At 36.5% G+C, this 19,837-nt stretch overlaps 2 protein-coding genes across 3 annotated transcripts in view; one reads left to right on the plus strand and one right to left on the minus strand.

Moving 5' to 3' along the window:
* si:dkey-171c9.3 overlaps positions 1–1,602 on the minus strand; it is a 17,507-nt gene extending 15,905 nt beyond the window's left edge. Inside the window, exon 1 of the mRNA XM_048183833.1 lies at positions 1,547–1,602. The gene's annotated coding sequence lies outside the window, so the exon portion shown is untranslated. The remainder of the gene's footprint in view (positions 1–1,546) is intronic.
* ccnb3 (cyclin B3) overlaps positions 1–16,566 on the plus strand; it is a 21,689-nt gene extending 5,123 nt beyond the window's left edge. For both annotated transcript variants that reach the window (XM_048183837.1, XM_048183836.1), the window contains exons 9-12: positions 1,575–1,730; positions 9,711–9,860; positions 10,512–10,642; positions 16,084–16,566. In XM_048183837.1, coding sequence (XP_048039794.1) covers positions 1,575–1,730; positions 9,711–9,860; positions 10,512–10,642; positions 16,084–16,156 — 510 coding nt within the window. In that variant the 3' untranslated portion in view covers positions 16,157–16,566. The remainder of the gene's footprint in view (positions 1–1,574; positions 1,731–9,710; positions 9,861–10,511; positions 10,643–16,083) is intronic.
* The last annotated feature ends 3,271 nt before the right edge of the window (positions 16,567–19,837 follow it).

Consider the following 19,837-nt stretch of genomic DNA (forward strand, 5'->3'; position numbering starts at 1 on the left):
TGTTCACGTTCACGAGAGAGTGACAAAATGCTTTACGGTAATTCAAAAACAATGTATATATTATGACTTTATAAGACAATTTCGAAAATGACCCACCTCCATCGAGATTTCTTGTACTGTATTTGCAAAACTACTGCGCTGGTGAGCGTTGTAGTCGTTGTAGTCCAGAGCTGCGCTTGGAGTATTTACGACAATGTGATTCACTGAAGGAACCTGTAGGGGGAGCTTCGCAAATCTTACGGAGTTCCACTTTAACTTAAAGCAAATGTAATTAATATTAGGGATGGGACAAATCTATTGATCATTTTGTGGATCATTTCTGATATTTTACAAATGCATTGCAAATCAATTTTGAGCTTAGTTTTTAACACATGGTGCTCTAGGCTTTTTTTTTTTAACTGCATGCTCAAATGCTCACAAAGAAGACAGCTTGTGAGTCTGACAATGTATTAGCACCTCAGAATGCTTTTGTGCTGAGAGATTAATGTGAACAGACCACTGCAAACACCCCAGTAATTCGATTCAACCTTTTTGATTAAACTACGAGGCTGTTGAATGCTCGAATCTGATTGGTTTACCAATTTTTCATATATTGATTTTTATTATTATTTATTATTATTTAATTAAAAATAGATGTACTCTGCTTCCTTCCAATTCCTTACAGAAAATAATGCACACCTGCGATGTGGCCGCATTAGCACCTCGGGTGTGCACTATTTTCTAAGAATTCAACGGCCGTCATTTATGCCTTTTGCCAGTTTGATTCAAAAAAGGCATCTTAAAAATCACGATAGATTTTTTTTTTGTTCCTTACCATAGTCTAACGGCCATTTCACACTGCAAGCGTGAGCGGCGTGTGAACGTAACTACATTGTCACTGCAGCTGCACACGCTTGAGTATTCACACTGGAAGTGTTTGCACAGCATCACAGCTCCAAATAGTGAGCATTTATTTACAAAGACAACTATAATTTGTTTTTATAAGTTGGTGCACGTTTACAAGACATCAAACTCTGCGAAAAAAGAGCTGGTCTGATTTGTGTAGTGCCTATATACCTTTCTGTTTAATAACTTTTATATGTCATATTTTATGGCTAGTTTACTTTAATTTTTTATATTAAAGTAAACTTTCATACTTTCATCCAAACTGAAAAATGAAAAACAAATGAGTTTAAATGGGTAAATCTTCTATAAATATTTTTGATTCTTAACTTTCTATTCTGACATACTCCACTTTTTTTTTTTATGTGAAATCATATTTATTTTGTCCATCAAAAGTTTTTTTTTTGACATTAATTGAGCATCAGCAGCACAGCAAAAATAGACTCTGCGCTGAAACCCCCCCTTCACTGCTGCTCACGCAATGCTCCTGCTTGACACTCACGCACCGCTCACACTTGTGGTGTGTAACGGCCGTAGCTGAACAATAAAAGTCAAGTTTAGTGCATTGCAGTTTGGGTTGTAGTACCTGCACTGTGTGCTGTATTTTTGCATACTATGCACAATATACATACTGCATGCTGCAAAAAAATTTGACAGTTGTTACCTATCATCTTTCTGGTGTGTCCTCACAGGAGCGGGCTCCTCCTTGCGTGGATGATTTCCTATACATTTGTGACGATGCCTACAAGCGCTCCCAGCTCATCGCCATGGAGATCAGCATCCTGCAGGCGCTGAACTTTGACATCAATATTCCGGTTCCATACCGCTTTCTCCGTCGTTATGCCAAGGTTAGAGACAACACACACATCCCCTCACTGAAAAGAGAGGTGGAACTCCTTTGGAGTCATCTGACACACACTAGGATTAACATCAAGTGTATGTATGTGTGTGTGTTTGTTCGTCAAAGTCAGAGAGAAAGACCATGTAGGAAAGCATGCATTGGATGTCTTTGTGTTTGTCAAGTGTGACCTGTTTTTTTCCCCCTGTATTCCCTGAGGAATCTGCCTGTGTGTGTGTGAGAGTGTGTCACTGGTTGTTACTGCTTGTTGCTGTCAGATCCATTCCCATTTTCAACAGCTGAATTAATTGAGCTTTAGTCAAAGCTCCATGAATTAACAATGTCTTTTTTTCTTTTTATTTGTCAGAGGAATGGCTGGTTTTACTAATTGCTTTTTTTTTTTTTTTTTTTGCAAAAAAATAAGCTGCTTTAGTGCGCATTAACAAATAATATTATATTCAATGTGACTATTAAGAGAACAACAACAAAAATAAAATCATTTTTAAATGGTGGCTTAGTTTTCTGAAGAAAAGCAATTACAGCATGCACACAAATAGATCCCTTATACTCATTAATGTCAATGCTTTTATCCAGAGAGCAGGGATAAGCTTCAAGCAATAAGGATACAGTAGACAAACTCCTCTTTTGCTTGAATGTGGTTACTGATACATTAGTAAAATAAAATAGGGATGGATTACTTACGTTTTCTCACCTTCATGTTGTTCTAAACCTCTGTGGAGCTTTAAGGGGTCATAAACTGCATTTTTAAAATGATTTTATATAGGGCTGAAATGATTAGTCGACATTATCGACCGCGTCGACAATAAATTATCAACAAATATTTTTGTTGTCAAATAGTCTTTTGATCTCTCTTGACCTGAAGGGCCTTCAGTTTGACCAGTGGGGCATTGTAGCACAACACTGTAATGCGGTCCTCCCAGATCCAGTCCAATAGAAGAAGACACTGCGCTTCAGAAACCGCAAACGAAACCCTAAAATGTGGGGAAGTTTAACATAACTACAAAAAACCCCCAAAAATGCTGTTTTGAAGGGCCACCAGCTCTCACTCATTGACACCGTTCTCAGGCCATTTTCTCACGCAGTGAAAGATACGTCGCAGATCAGAGGATACAGGCAGCGTGCTGACAGATAAGACAAAGTTTCAGCTTTTAAATTCTTTTAATTTGACTACGGAATTCAAACAATACATGTGGTTTTGATGCTCTTTAATGTAGCATGACAGTTTAATTGCTGAAGCTTTTATCACGGTATACGGTATTATCACGATATTGAAATAAGTTGCAAAAACGTGTTGTCATAGTATAACGGGTTTAAGAACTCTGAATGATTAAATACAATAATACAATACAACAAGAATATATAAAGTAAAATTTTCAAATGGATTAAAGTGCAAAAGAATTAGGCTATAAAGGACAACAGGTAACATTTACAATAACGTCTCATTATTTAATGCATTAACTAAGTTTGAGCAATAGCTACATTTGTTAATGAAAGTATTATGTTAAAAAAACACAACTGATCATTGTTAGTTTTATCTCGGGTCCATTAAATAAGTTCTTTTGACTTTAGTAATGTTATCAAACAGTTGGCTAACTAAGAAATTAACATTAACTAAGAATACTTAATGCTTTAAGTATTTTTCATTGTCAGTTTGGTAATAATGAATTAACATTCATTAACATTAACATTTAACATGAATTAACTAATCAAGCCGTATGTCTCAAAGTTTTACTGAACAATAACAAATAATCAGAACATTTCTAATCATTAGGGCATGTTGTAATCCAGATTAAATCCAGTTCGATCCAGTGTTAGTGTCACGTCTGTTATTTACCTACTACTAGTCATGTTTAAATCAGAGGGCGGGGCTACTGAACTTTAGGGTTCGTGATGTCACCAACCCGGGTAGAAGCTTGTTGTAGTCCTTAAAAAGAGATTTCTGTAAAAGAAAATATCTCCCTTTGCATTGAACTTTGAGTGTCGTAACTTTGCAGATGATGTTTATGCTCAAACAGCAACATTACACACTGAAGTTAAAAAAGTGAAATCATAATCAAGGACCCCTTTAAACTACTTTTCAAAAGTTTGAGTTAGTAATTCAGTAAAGACTGTAAAGACGTTCCAAAAGGTCTTTATTTCGATACTTTTTTTTTTAATACTTTCTATTAATCAAAGACTCCTGAAAAAAATTATCAGTGCCCATAAAATATTAAGCAGCAACAAAGATGATAGTAATAATTAACGTTTCTTGAGCACCAAATCAGCCTAGGGCTGGACAATAATTCAATATCAATATATATCGCGATATAATTTTTTTCGATAACGGTGATATGATTTTTAAACACATTTCCGGTATTTCGATATATACATTACAGCATCACTGACTTGAGGCGCAGCCGTTAGAAAGAGCAGAACGCGATTGGCTATTTGCGTGATGACGTACACCACAGAGACATGCAGCCACCAGCCAGTGCTCAACAGTTGTATGCTAAGATCAAACGCGAACGCGGCAACTTTTACAAAATGAGTACACCTGATGCAAATGCGATGGAACAAGCTTCCACAACTTGATGAAAATATGTGTGCAACTACACCGTGCTGGTTAATGTTTGGCGCAGGAGAATGTGTGAAATAAAAACTTTAAACACGGATACTTTATTCTGTATGAGCTATGTGTCACGTGGCTAGTGTTATTAAACTCATCGCGGAGCTCCGCGCTGAAACCGAGCATATGCGCGCTCCGCCTGTATATCATAAAAACAATCGTATTTTTCATGTGTTCGTATTCAAACTCCAGTTCTGACCGCATCGTGAGCAAAATACAAACAACACACGTGCTGTGCTGAGGTAAACAGCCTACGGCTTGCGTATTTGAACGCAGCTAGAGCAGGCAGAGGTGAATGAGCAGCACTTTTGTGTTATTTGAATTCTCCGCTGTAATGCGATCTCATGCAAACATATTTTCCATTTGTGCTGGTAGATTACAGCAAAACAATCCACTTCCGAGAGAAGTGATGCTTCCTCATGCATAATACTGCAATTATAATGTTATGCATACTACAGCGCAGTGATTGGATTAAATGAGCTTTATGTCATGAATATATATGTCGAGATTCGCTCGAAACGGTCTACGTCAGCATGTTCGACCATGCCCATACTTGGGCCGAAAGTACACGATTATGTCAGATTTTGTGTTGTTGCTCCGACTCAGCTTTTCAAACAGGAAGACAGAAATCGCTATGAAAAATGCAAAAATAACTATTTTTCACTTATGAATAACATTGAGTACCTTTTAGTGTTTTCAATGATGTGCAGCCTATACATATCTGTTTACATCTCAAAAAAAGTGTTTTGGAGTTTCATGACCCTTGAAGAATAATAAAATCAGCCTACGTTACAGTTTAATGTTAAAGATATTAATATTACTAAAGCGAGTGAGTCTTATGTTTATTTTTATGTTTGTATGAAGGCTAAATAAAAATAAAAGCTGAACATAAATTTATTTGTACTGTTTTTATTTCTAAAATATTATATAGTTTTATAGGAAGAGACTTCATAGATTTGGCAAATTCATTTTTCAGACGTTTGTAGGTACAGACATCCGTTGTGGCCGTTCTTGGCAGTTTTTCTGAGGCTATTATATAGTTCATATCGATATCGGAATTATATCGTATCGACCGAAATTAAGAATTATATCGTGATATAAATTTTGGCCATATCGTCCAGCCCTAAATCAGCCTACTCTAATATGCTGATTTGGTGCTCAAGAAACATTTCTTAATGATTTCTGAATGATCATGTGACACTGAAAACTGTAGTAGTAATGCAGAAAATTCAGCTTTGCATCACAGCAATAAATTATATTAAATGTACTCAAACAGAAAAGTTATTTTAAATTATAATAATATTTTACAATATTAATTGTTTACTATATTTTTGATCAAATGAATGCAGCCTTGGTAAACATAAGAGTTTTTTCAAAATACATTTAAAAAAAAAATCTTACCGTAGTGTATATTAAAATAAATTTTGCAGAATCTTGATATAGACATTTGATTGTGTCATTAGCTATGTTTCCATCCACCTAGTTTTATGCGCATTTTGGGTGCTGGATGGAAACGCCAAGATTGTTGGAGTCGGAAATTGTTCTTTTTTTATCCGATAAGAAAACGTGCATAAAGCGGACTGAGCTTGTTTGCGCAGCATTTGAAATTTTGGTTGTTCTGAAATGCCTGAGCAAAGTCTGTCGTCAAAGTGTTTCGGTATAATTCCCTCCCAGAAGTGTCTTGCATGACTCCGTTCCCAAACAGCAGCATCTGCCTCCTTTCGGATAACACGTTTATTGCATTTCATCTGCATGCTCTGAGACACAAATAATTTATAATATATAAAAATTATTATAGTAGCTTCTCCTATTTTTCTTAGTGATATTTAGCGCCATTTTATCAGAAAGTGATGATTTAGCTCAGTGGTTAGAGCATGGCACTAGCAATGCCAAGGTCATGGGTTCGATCCCAGGGATTGCACATACTCGTATACAAATGTATAGTATAATGCAATGTAAGTCGCTTTGGATAAAAGCGTCTGCCAAATGCGTAAATGTTAAAAATGTTCTCTTTGTTTCACTGGATGGAAACAGTGCTTCATTTGCATATGTTTTATGCGATATTCATTAGACATGCTGTTTTGATTCTCTGACCAGTGTGATGTCACGCTGCTCAGGCCCCGCCCACGGCCGCTGACTGAAAGTCCTGCAGTACCATAGTTTCTGCTCTCAGCAAGTTGTACGCTATCTGCCATTTTCTCTGCGCTCGAGCAGCTTTCCCTACAACAATGTCTCATAAACAATCCGGATGTAAGAGTGAACATAGGAGTCTTCATTTTCTCTCAACATCTGAGCCACTGAGGATGCATTGGATTAATTTTTGAAGGTAATGCGCCCTAAAATATACCTAAATACAGACTTCGTGAACGAGGGTCAATGCAAAGGGACAATACAAAACAGCAAAAGCAAGATGACAACATAATTTATAACCATAATTAAACTAAACTATATTTGTTCTGTTTCCATGCAGCATATATTCTCTGGCTCTGTAGGCATCATTGAAAATGTAAGAAACTGTCAGACAGTGCTTGAGATTGTCCTGTTTGTTTGTTGCATAAGCTCTTGAAGCTTTATCGTCTTCTTGAAAGGGGGCCGGGAGCAGCAGCTCATTTGCATTTAAAGGGACACACAAAAATGGTGTGTCTTTGGTAACCCCCCCCCCAAAACTGGCCATTTTAACATGCTATAAAATAGGGCTGCAACAAACGAATATTTTGATAATTGATTAATCTATCGATTATTAGAATGATTAATCGACTAATCATCGATCATTGCACTGATTAATCAGTAAGCTTTGTTCGATTATTCTACTTTAAAAATTAGTTAAAATATTGAGTTATACTGTACTTTAACTAGTAAATAAATCAAGGAAATCACTTCAGCTTTTAAAAGTGTATTTTTAATAATTTACAAGCCAACTGAATAGACCAATATCCTTCATGGTAAAAAATTTAATGTTATTATGTGGTTTTTTTTTGAAAAATGAAACAACAACATACATACACACACATATTATATATCATATATATATATATATATATATATATATATATATATATATATATATATATATATATATATATATATATATATATATATATATATATATATATATATATATATATACACATACATACACACACACACACACACACACACACACACACACAAACTATCGAGTTTATGGTCATTGAATGGCTTTCCTGAGGTAAATGTTACATTTTGTGTGATATATTTGTTTGCAAGTTTTATTGACTTCTTTCTGCGGTTAAAACTCCGATTAAGTGATTACAATAGAGATGGATTCATTTCAGTAAGTACTTTTTGATGTTCATTCATGTTTATTGCGCGCTGTAATAGAGAGGAATAGGTTCACATGCCGCTTGAACCGAGGTGTTACAGCGATCTGCCACACAACGTTAAACAGCGTCACCACCACAAGTATTGTTTGAATTCCGTAGTAATACTGACTGAATTTAAAAGCTTAGACTTAGTTTTATATCAAAAGTAACCTGATCTGTCGGTGCGTTGTCTGTGTCCTCTTTGCTCTGCGGTGCATCTTTCACTGTGTGAGAAAATGAACGTGTGGCGTGAGAACAGTGAGTTTGAATGAGAGTTGGTGGCCCTGCATGACAGTATTCTGTAGTTATGCTAAACGTTATGTTTGTTATGTTTACGCTATGTTAATCTCCCACATTTCACGGGTTCGACTTCGTTTGCACTATGCTCTCCAAAGCGCTGACTTCTTTTATTGGATTGGATCCGGGAGGGCTGCATTACAGTATTGCGCTACAGCGCCCCACTGGTTACACCGCGTTATTGCAGGCCCTTCAAATATGAGATCAAGAGACTATTCGACAACAAAAATATTTGTCGACAATTTTTTATTGTCGACGTTGTCGATAATGTCGACTAATCGTTTCAGCCCTACTATAAAAATAACCTGTGGGGTATTTTGAGCTAAAACTTCACATACACACTTAGACTTATTTTACTTGTAAAAAGGGGCTTAATAGGTGGCCTTTAAAAAATTTGCAACTTTGGATGGAAACATAGCTAATGGCTGTTACCATATGACAACATAAGGTACTTTTTGTCCATCAATTCATTTATTTATTTATTGTTTATTTTTTTCACCCATTTTTGGAGCTGAACAGCAATGGTCTGTATGAATGCTTTAGGGGTAAGAGGTGTGAAAAGATTTTTCAATAATTGTTCTGTGCCCCGCAGAAAAAAAATGCAGGTTTTGAACAACATGCGGATAAGGAAATAATAACAAAAAGCTTACGTTAAAGGTGCTCTAAGCGATGTCACACGTTTTTAGGCCAAAAAATGTTTTGTCACATACAGCAAACATCTCCTCACTATCCGCTAGCTGCCTGTCCCCTGAACACACTGTAAAAAAACGTGGTCTCTGTAGTCGCCACAAGCTCCAAAAACGGCAACAAAAACTACCTGGTGCAGCCTGGACCACTTAACATAATAAACATGCTCCAGCCAATAACCAACAAGGATGATTTTAAATGCGCGTTCATGACTGTTTCAGGAAGTACGGAGGGGAGGAGGAGGAGGAGGAGGAGGAGGGAGGGTTTAGCTAGCCTCTGTTTTGTTTGACAACACTTCAAACGTCAACAGGAAGTTACTCCACCCAGGATCGCTTAGAGCACCTTTAACTATTCCTTTAAAGAATAGAGCATTCAAGAATCAAGGAAATGAAGTTTACATTTCAGATGTTTACATTTAAATGCTTTTCTTTTATGGTTCACCGAAGCACTTCCTTTTGTAATTGAAGAGTTCATTTGCAAAAATAGATCTTCTGTTTTTTTTTATTATGCATTCCAAGTTATATCAATCAAATTGCAGTAATAATAACTCCAAAGATTGCAGGTAACTTAAAGTTCATTGAAAGTATGTTTTTTATATATATTAACAACAGTTTGTTTCTTGGCAAAAGCAGATAACTCCACATTTCAGTTATCGATTTCTGTACACAAACAACAAGGGAGCTTGACAGTGGACAGTACCAGCTTTTCTGACAAAACGGTTTGGTTCAGAACGTGTTATATGTGGAGAATAACGCACAGCAGTTAGTTCTTTTTTTTTTTTTTTTTTTTTAAGTGGTGTTTATCGGATTTGCAAATGAACTCTAGGCTGAATTTGCCAAGAATGCAAACCTTCAGAATCTTAGCGGTTTGGATGAGCTGTGTGTAATCTTTTTGCAGGGCCTGAAGCTACTGGCAGTGTTACTGATTCTCTGTGTGTGTGTGTGTGTGTGTGTGTGTGTTGTACTCTGCAGTTTGTCATTGTATGGACTTATTCTGGCTTGTTGTGTGTGATGATTAACTCTCTCTCGTCTCCTGGCAGTGTGTGAATGCAGGTATGGACACACTGACTCTGGCACGCTTTATTTGCGAGCTGAGTTTGTTGGAGATGGAGTTTGTGCCCGTAAGAGCATCTTTGCTCGCCTCTGCCTGTCTGCTCATCGCTCTGGTTACTAAGGATCTGGGAGGATGGGTATGTGTTTACCTTGATGCCTTTATAATGTATGCACAAACACAGAGCTCATGAATACCATTTATTTTCGCAAAATGCTGCCGTTCCTTGGTGATACACACAAGCACTTCAAGCACTTTCACAGTGAGTTCAGCATCATTGTGTGCTGTGATTTGGATATTCTGTGCTCTTCTGATGGCACTAAATGAGCTAAAGCTGACGACAGCTCTGTGATAGGCTAGTGACTGCTCATTATTGATGCTAATTTCTGTTCTCACACACCCACACATTCTCACACATGACAAAGGTATTTTGGTTAATGAGGGTGAAGCTGGACAGTGTTTACCAACGTTTGAGTAATTGCTTTATGTCCTTAGTGGCTCAATAGAGAAGTCAGAGATGAAGTTCAATTAGCATAAAACACCACCACACACATGCACACGTTCATTTACATTTTCTCCGGATGTCGTTTCCATCTTATCTTCATTATTGACAGCTTAAGGGCATTTTCTTTTCACAGCATGAAATATTTGGCTGGCGTCTTAAAGTCATATATCCCTTATGTAACACTGATTTAGACTCCTCCAAGCTTACAGATATCTGGCTTCACTTCATAATTACACTTCAGGGTTTGTGTGAAGGTTTTGACTGATGTTCCACTTCTGTTTCCAGACACTGTGTTTGCAGTTCCACTCTGGATACAGTGTGGAGGATCTGGCACCCGTGGTCAGAAAACTACACGACATGCTCAGCAGCCCACCGGACAGTAAACTCGCAGTTATCAGGAGCAAGTACGCGCACAAGTAAGTCAGCAATGCATTTTTAAATTGTGTATTTTTAATCTTTGTGTCTACTTTGTGTACATGCATACAGATTTTTAAATTACTTTTATCTTATTTATTTACCCCAAAATGCAATATTAGAAACATTGTTTATCTCAGTTATTTAAATGCATGTTGAAATACAGGGTTCTTGCTGGGTGTGTTTATGGTTTCAACAGTTTGTTTGTGTGCTGATTCTGAAGTTTCACAGCACATTTCCATTTTTTTTTTAAACATCTAAAATCATCAGCTTTTAACTGGCAAGACTTCATACATACATGCATGCATACATACATACATTTTAGGGGTGTAATACAAAACTGACGGTTCGGTATGTGCTTCAGTTTTGAAGTCATGGTTTGGTACAGGAGGGGGAGAAAACTAAACATAAAATTGCTTTTTTTTTTATTAAACAGTGGTTTACTGAGTCTCTGTCTTCAAATAAATTAAATTATAACTAAAAGTTTCTTAATTTTCTTTAAAATCCTTATCTCTGCTAATGCTGTAAACTATAATAGTCCCTTATTTGAGCATTACTATAATATTAAAGGTTAACAGCCGAGCCCAAACTATTAGCCTAAATTTAACACTTAACACATTCAACAATCAACACTCATAACAAATTGTATGCAAACATGTAAGCTGCACATAATGCAGTTTTTGCATTAACTTCTAAATCTAATTATAAAATTACTCCAATTCATCATTTATACACAGTGGCTGTCATTTTCATGACAAATTTATTTAAACACATTAAATAATCAAGACATCACTAACAGGTTAAGTAAAATATAATTAATATATAGGCTAATACAGTGCTTATATTAAGCAAAATAATTAATTTCTCTGGCAAACTAACAAGCTGTGGACACTGAATGACTTTTCTGATGTAAATCTGAGAGGACAGTCTTTGGACAGGGTCATGGTGAATGAAGTCATGAGAATCACGCCTTCTCTGTTGTTCAAAAAAAAAGTGTTAGTATTTATTTGGCCTCTAAAGGCAGCTATTCTACTGCATGATGACGAGCAGACCATATATATATATATATATATATATATATATATATATATATATATATATATATATATATATATATATATATATATATATATATATATATATATATATATATATATATATATATATATATATATCCCCCAAAATACTGTCATTGTGCAACGATTGTTTAGAGAAATGGTTTCTCTTGAACTACAGGGTTCTTGCTGGGTGTGTTTATGGTCTGAACATGTTTTGGTTTGTTTGCTGTGTTTGGTACATTCTGAAAAAAATAATGCACTGGTGAGCAACATAAAAAGGTCACAACATCCAGCCAAGTGAAGAACACTCTCCAGGAGTTAGGCGTGTCATTGTCAAAGTCTACAGTCAAGAGAAGACTTAACGAGAGCAAATACAGATGGTCCACCACAAGGTACAAACCATTCATAAGCCTCAAGAATAGAAAGGCCAGATCAGACTTTGCCAAAAAACATCTTAAAAAGCCTGACCAGTTCTGGAAAAGCATTCTTTGGATGGATGAAACCAAGATCAACCTGTACCAGAATGACAAGAAGAAAAAGCTATGGAGAAGGCTTGGAACAGCTCATGATCCAAAGCATACAACGTTATCTGTAAAACACAGTGGAGGCAGTGAAATGGCATGGGCCTGCATGGTTTCCATTGGCACTGGGTCACTTCTGTTTATTGATGATGTGACAGAAGACCGAAACAGCCAGATGAATTCTGAAGTGTATAGAGATACTGTCAGCCCAGATTCAGCCAAATGCAGCAAAGTTGATTGGACGGTGCGTTGCGGTATATACGGACAATGATCCAAAACAAACTACAAAAGCAACCCAGGAGTTTTTGAAGGAAGTGGAATATTCTGCAATGGCTGTGTCAGTCACCTGATCTCAACCCGATCGAGCATGCATTTCACTTGCTGAAGGCAAATCTAAAGGCGAAAGGCGTTCACCCAAAAACAAAATTCTGTCATTAAGTACTCGCCCTCATGTCACTCCAAACCCATAAGACCTTTGTTCATCTTCGGAACATATTTTTGATGGTATCTGAACCATACATAGGCAGCAACATCATTGCACTTTTCAAGGTCCAGAAAGGCAGCAAAGACATTGTTAAAATAAAAAACTTGACGTGGTTCAACCTTAATATTATGAAGCGACAAACTTTTTGTGTGCACAAACAAAAATAACAATTTCCCTTTCATTTTCCTACGGTGTTTGCTTTGTAGACTTAGTAGACAACAGCAGCATCAATGCAAACGCTCTAGCCAGAGTCTTTAACCATTACACTCACGTCTCGGTCCTGACACAGCATTTGAATTTAGAAAAGAAACACAAAACTGATAGGAGCCGCTCCGGTGGAGAACAGTGACTGGATCTAACACCTTAAGATGACGCACAGCTCGTATCTCTGTCACTCTAAGTTGCTGAAAGCGAAACCACACACAAAACACCTTAGAAGAGCGTCTCTCTCGCACTGCATGACGTGACGGGCAACTAGTTGTCCAGTCCTAGTCCGTTCACACAGCGCGGAATTTCTGAGAATGCAGTTGCGAATCCTGAAAATGTACGGGTGTGAGTTCGGTTATAGAATGCAGTTGTCACTCCCATATATAACCGTACTGTGTGTGAATGTAACCATATTAAGGACTCAAATATAGGACTGCCAACCGTATTTTGTTGCTGTGTGAACGTGGCCAAAGTTCACTTGATAACATCATGTATCGACCTCTAGAAGTAACCTAATAATTAGAATTTCCTTTAGGATTTCCAGTGTGGTTGGATGCATTGATGATGCGGATATTCCCATCATCGCACCTTCCGAAAATGAAACGGATTACTGTATGGGATGGAAGAATGCCAGGTGGAAGGGTAGTCCGAGATGATATATGCTGTAACCACCACCGCAGCTGTTAAATTAACACAAATTATTCACAATTTATATGGTCATCTTTATTTCCTAAATACAAAAGCAACAGTTTACAAAGCAACGGTTATTCTTTTTCCTGTTGGATTTTAATATTCTTCCAATATTTATACAATCATGTAGCCTATACCCATTAACCTTTTATGCTTAAAGCTTTACCTGATTTAATTGTTTTTATACTACCTTTTTAGCTTCTGACACTTTTTTTTTTTTCTTTCCCCGTGGGATATCATGAAAATGAATATTAGTTCAATAACTTACCATTCTGCCAGTTTTCATCTCTGATTATTATAACAGTAGTTAAAGGTCCCGTTCTTCGTGATCCCATGTTTTAAACTTTAGTTAGTGTGTAATGTTGTTGTTAGAGTATAAATAAAATCTGTAAAATTTTAAAGCTCAAAGTTCAATGCCAAGCGAGATATTTTATTTAACAGAAGTCGCCTACATCGAACGGCCAGTTTGGACTACATCCCTCTACTTCCTTCTTTAATGACGTCACTAAAACAGTTTTTTGACTAACCTCCGCCCACAGGAATACACAAGAGTTGCGTTTGTAGAGTGTGTTTGTCGCCATGTCGTCGAAACGCTGTTATTTTCATCCCGCAGTCCAATCACCGGGTCTGATTCTGGCTCAAATTGATAGGGTAAAATTAAAGACATGTTTACAATAACACTGAGCGCGTGCATCTCCACGTTATGGTAAGAGGCGTGACCTTTCCGGGCAAGGTTCGCTAAGCTGCTGTCGAATCACAACACAGGAACCGCTGGCACAATCAGAACTCGTTACGTATTTCTGAAGGAGGGACTTCATAGAACAAGGAAGTCATCAGCCCGTTTTTATGACAGGGGAAACAGCGGTATACAGATAAGTAAATTATGTGAAAAATACTGTTTTTTTACACGCGAAACATGAACACATGTTATATTGCACACTATAAACACAATCAAAGCTTCAAAAAAAACACGAAAAACGTGACCTTTAAAAATTAAACTTTGGCTACGTATTGACTCAGAAGTATGCAGATGTTTTTTTGTTGACCTACTCAGAGTTGATTAAATTAACTCAATTCAGCCATTCTGAAAGCAAAAACTCAGTTGGTTGAACCTCCTTATTAAAATGTGCCCCTGGTTCTACATCAGAATGCTCACTCAGTATTGGCTGATGCTGTACACGTGAGCAGCACGACGTATGCATGTGCTGCTGACGCAGGAGCCGGCCAATACTGAGCTGCCGTTCCGACGTAGAACCAGGAATCGCTGCACTAAGTCTACAACGTAAACAGCGTAGGAGAATGACAGGGAGGAGATGAAATTGTTGTTGAAGTCATTTTTGTTTTGTTTTTTCGCACAAAAAGTATTCTCGTTGCTTCATATCATTAAGGTTGAAACCATAGTCACGTGGACTATTTTAACGATGCATTTGCTACCTTTCTGGGCCTTGAAACGTGCAATGATGTTGCTGTCTATGTGTGGTTCAGATACCTCGTGGATTTCATTAAAAATATCTTAATTTGTGTTTCGAAGATGATTACAGGTTTGGAATGACATGAGGGTGAATACTTAATGATAGAAATTTTCTCTTTGGGTGAACTAACCCTTTAATGCCTGGCAAAGCATCACAAAGGAGGAAACCCAGACTTTGGTAATGTCCTTGGGTTCCAGACTTCATACAGTCATTGCCTGCAAAGGATTCTCAACAAAATATTAAAAATGAACATCTTATTTGTGATTTATATTCATTTGTCCTATTACATTTGAGCCACTGAAAATGGGGGACTGTGTATAAAAATGGTTGCAATTCCTAAACCTTTTACTTGATATTCTTGTCAACCCCTTAAATTAAAGCTGAAAGTCTGCATTTCAAATTCATCTTGATCGTTTAATTTGAATTTTATTCTGGTGGCATACAGAGCCAAAATTATGAAAATTGTGCCTGTGTCCAAATATATGGACCTAACTGTATATAACTTTTTATTGTTATATAGATTTACCCTCAATTGTTATACAGCAATATGTAGAGAAATTGCTTATTTCAGCAGTTCAAATAAACTTTAGTAACTTTATAACTTTAATAAAATAAAGTGTACGATTCTTGCTGTGTGGGTTTAAACATTTCTGGTTTGTTTGCTGTTTCTAATGTTTTACAGCACATTTCAGTTTTTTTTTTTTATTATTATTTATTTTTAATCATTTGCTTTTTAAGTTGGTTTGCCTTGCAAAAAAAAAAAAAAAGAAAAAGCATTTGGGGCAAATTATACTTTATATAACCTATAGTCAAAATTCACGTTTAGTAAATTTTTACTCTGTTTTCTTAGCTGAGTCTGAGCATGACTGAAATGTTGTTTTGATGCTCTTCCAAAACCTGATTGGCATTTTGATGTTGATTTCTTGAAAGCATTTGACTAATGAAGCAATTTGTTTATATTACAATATTCCAGATTGTGGCATTTGATTGTCTTATTTATTTGTTTTACAGAGTTTTCTTTGAAGTTGCGTTGATCCCCACAGTGAATCTGGAGAAGTTGGAAGGGGTTTTGAAGTTAGCTTAAGGAAAATGTATGTAATGTTTTAAACATTGTAAATAATTATATTTAATGTTATATTTTAATCTTTTGAAATAAAGTCTTTGTGTGTAAATTGACATGTATATACATGTTTTCCATTGTATGTTCAGTTTTTTTCACAAACCATGTTATTCTTCCTGTAAACGTAAAATCAGTTAACTAAAATCCAAACTAGTGACCCCATCAATGTTTCAAAAGCTGATAAAGTACAAACCATCCTATCAGTTCAATTTATTAGGTCATTAGGTTTTTGTTATTGAATGTTACTAAAATGGCATTTTAATGCCTTGTACATAGATGTTTTTCTGTATAGTTTTCTGTGTGTACATTTTCTTGATCACTTTACTGACAGTGTTCTTTTAAACACTATGGATGATTAAAAAAGTACTTTTGCATATTTGTCTGGTTCTTGTATTTACTTCAGTTGACATTTAATACATTTTTAAAATGTATGTAACATACAATGCTGCACCGTAGTTTTACCAGTAGGAGGCAGCGTGCTTCCAGATCCTCCATCACCACGTCGAAAACGTGTCTGCATTCAACTGTCTTTTCGACCACACTCAATCATTACACCAGTAGAAAATAAATAACCTCCATCACACTTCAGCCCCACTGATTATTGAATGTAGGAAAGCACTCTTGTTTATCTGAAGAGATTGTCTGCCGGTCCGGATGTCCAAACAGTCTGTGACGTCTATTGGTTGTTTTTGGATGCAGCTTGAGTCACAGCTGTGAGCCAGACCAATCCATCATGGCCAACAGCGAACAACAACCCTCTGAGCTGTTTCTGTTGTTTGCTCTTTTTGCTGCGATCTCTTAGTTTCTCTTGTGAGGTTTAGATGTGGCTTGAAAGGGGAAAAGACAGTCTTTGATTAGCATAAGTCTTCTCGATCTGCTCTAGGGATGGCAGAATGCTGATTGCTTGTCCTCCAGGAATTAAAGGCTGATATTTCTAATCCTTATTACATTCGACTCATTGATGTTTGTGCATACCGTCCCAGACGGCGTGTTGGTCGTGCACAGCAGGCAGGACCCTTTGATCACTGACCGACTAGATCCTGGGCTTTGTCTTCTGAGTCTTTCGCATATATGCTGAGAATCCCTCTGACTGCAGAATCAACGTGCAAATCTTGATTTCTCATTAGTAGTGGCACTGAATTTGTTTACTGCTAAAGGATGCCATTTATAAATGGCATGCTTGAACATTTTGTTCATAAATGTCTGTGGTGACTCCATTAATTGGGATAAGGAGGGCCAATGTCTGGCGGAGTAAAATGGAGGAGACATCTGTTGTATAAAATGCATCATATTTATGCGATATTCTGTCAGTGAATGCCAGTTCATAAATGTCCTAAACCCCATTTCGGATAGATTAAGCAACAAAGATCATATCTATTCTCCTTGAGCAGAATTAAAAACAAAACAAATAACTGCAGTTAATTGCAGACATTTCTCTGATATCTTCTTAATGTATTCTGTGAGAATGAAAGTGTGAGGTTGCTTGCAATATCAAAATAATTGTAATTTCTGTAGTCAAATTATACATAACCTCCAGCTTTTTAGCTTATTTTGAAGCAATTAGTCTTGTATAGCACATCACTTTTCACCTCGTTCTGCGTGGAACCTCCTGTTTATCTAGGTTTGAATATTATAATAAATGTTTGAAGGTTATTTTCGAACAATTTTCCTGTCATTTTCTCTGGGACTCCTGAGACAATTGGGTTGTATCCATGATCATTCCAGTAAAAATAAATGCATGAGCATGGAGCCAGATATGCTATTTGAGCCGCAAACACTTCATGGAGCAATCTGCCTCAATGACAGAGGCGGTTACCTTAGCCAGCTATCTACAAATGAAAATTCATTACTTGCACGTTAAGGAAATTCAAGTTATGAATAAAGTCTGCTGCGAACACATGCAGCTCTAATGGGACGCATAAACATGGCAATTACATAACAGCAGGAAGCAGCTGTTAGAGGTGGAAAAGATCAAATAAGAGCATGATGACATTGTGACTTGCTGTGGTGCTTAGTAATAGCAGTATTATACATGCATCTGTCTAATGGACATGTACAATACTTGAACGAGGTCAGTGTTGTGCAGCCTACCCAACATCATCTGCTCTGCACATCTGGCTCCATGATAATAATTACTAGAGTCAGAGCTCAGACTATAAAAGATGCTACTCCATATGCATCTGTCCCAGCCAGGACTTAGGAGAGACCGGGGAGTGTTGTAACATGGGGTCAGTTGTAACACTGTCACTTTGACAAGTCAGAAAAGATCTGTGGTTATGTCATTAATGTCATATACTCCCATCACATTTTTGAGCTCACAGGAGAAGTAGCATGTGACTGAACAACACTACAGATTTTATCACCAAAAAACTGATTTTCAGGAAAGAAAGTAACATTTTTTATTAAGATCATATTTTGCCCAGCCATCATTGTATTGAAGATACAGTTATTTGACTTAGATAATCTAAAGTTGCTCTTTCTCTAGTTTAATTTGATGCTTGTCAAACCCACATGCTATAACAATTAGATTGGGGTGGGGATAGTTGTAACAGTTCATTAAAAATGTTACAACCAGCCCCTTATGATGATTCCAATAAATCCAGTTATCAATCACATCTGCTGTTAAAAGGGCAAAGTCACATTTATGTGGTAAATGTGCTCCAATCATAGTTTATGTGCATGTCTTCTCATTGAGTGAAAACATTATCCGCCTCAATTGAGCACATAAGTTTTTGTGTGTGTGTGTGTGTGTGTGTGTGTGTGTGTGTGTGTGTGTGTGTGTGTGTGTGCACGTGCATATTTTTAGAATTTATGCGCATCTTGGCATTTCCATCCAGCGTATTTTTTTTAATTTATTTTTTTTAATGTGATATCTCAAAATTCATATAAAAAATAGGTGGATGGCAACATAGCTAGCGACTGAACTCTTATGTGACAGAAATACAGTATACAAATACACGAACACGCAAAAAAACACACACTGCAATTGTTTTTTGCTAAATTGAAAGTAATAAAAGTAATACAATAAAATCGATTTTTCCAGAGCATTTTTTTACTTTTATAAATATATTTATAAAATAAATAATGCTTTATAAAAATTCAATAAATACAATGATGATAAAAGTCAAGTCACCTTTATTTATATAGCGCTTTTTACAATGCAGATTGTGTCAAAGCAGCTTTACATTGATAACTGGTATACAAACCCGATTTCAAAAAAGTTGGGACACTGTACAAATTGTGAATAAAAACAGAATGCAATGATGTGGAAATTTCAAATTTCAATATTTTATTCAGAAAACAACATAAATGACATATCAAATGTTTAAACTGAGAAAATATATCATTTTAAGGGAAAAATAAGTTGATTTTAAATTTCATGGCATCAACACATCTCAAAAAAGTTGGGACAAGGTCATGTTTACCAATGTGTGGCATTCCCTCTTCTTTTTATAACAGTCTGCAAATGTCTGGGGACTGAGGAGACAAGTTGCTCAAGTTTAGGAATAGGAATGTTGTCCCATTCTTGTCTAATACAGGCTTCTAGTTGCTCAACTGTCTTAGGTCTTCTTTGTCGCATCTTCCTCTTTATGATGCGGCAAATGTTTTCTATGAGTGAAAGATCTTGACTGCAGGCTGGCCATT

Source organism: Megalobrama amblycephala, linkage group LG3, assembly GCF_018812025.1.
Source record: "Megalobrama amblycephala isolate DHTTF-2021 linkage group LG3, ASM1881202v1, whole genome shotgun sequence".
Taxonomy (NCBI): Eukaryota; Metazoa; Chordata; class Actinopteri; order Cypriniformes; family Xenocyprididae; genus Megalobrama; species Megalobrama amblycephala.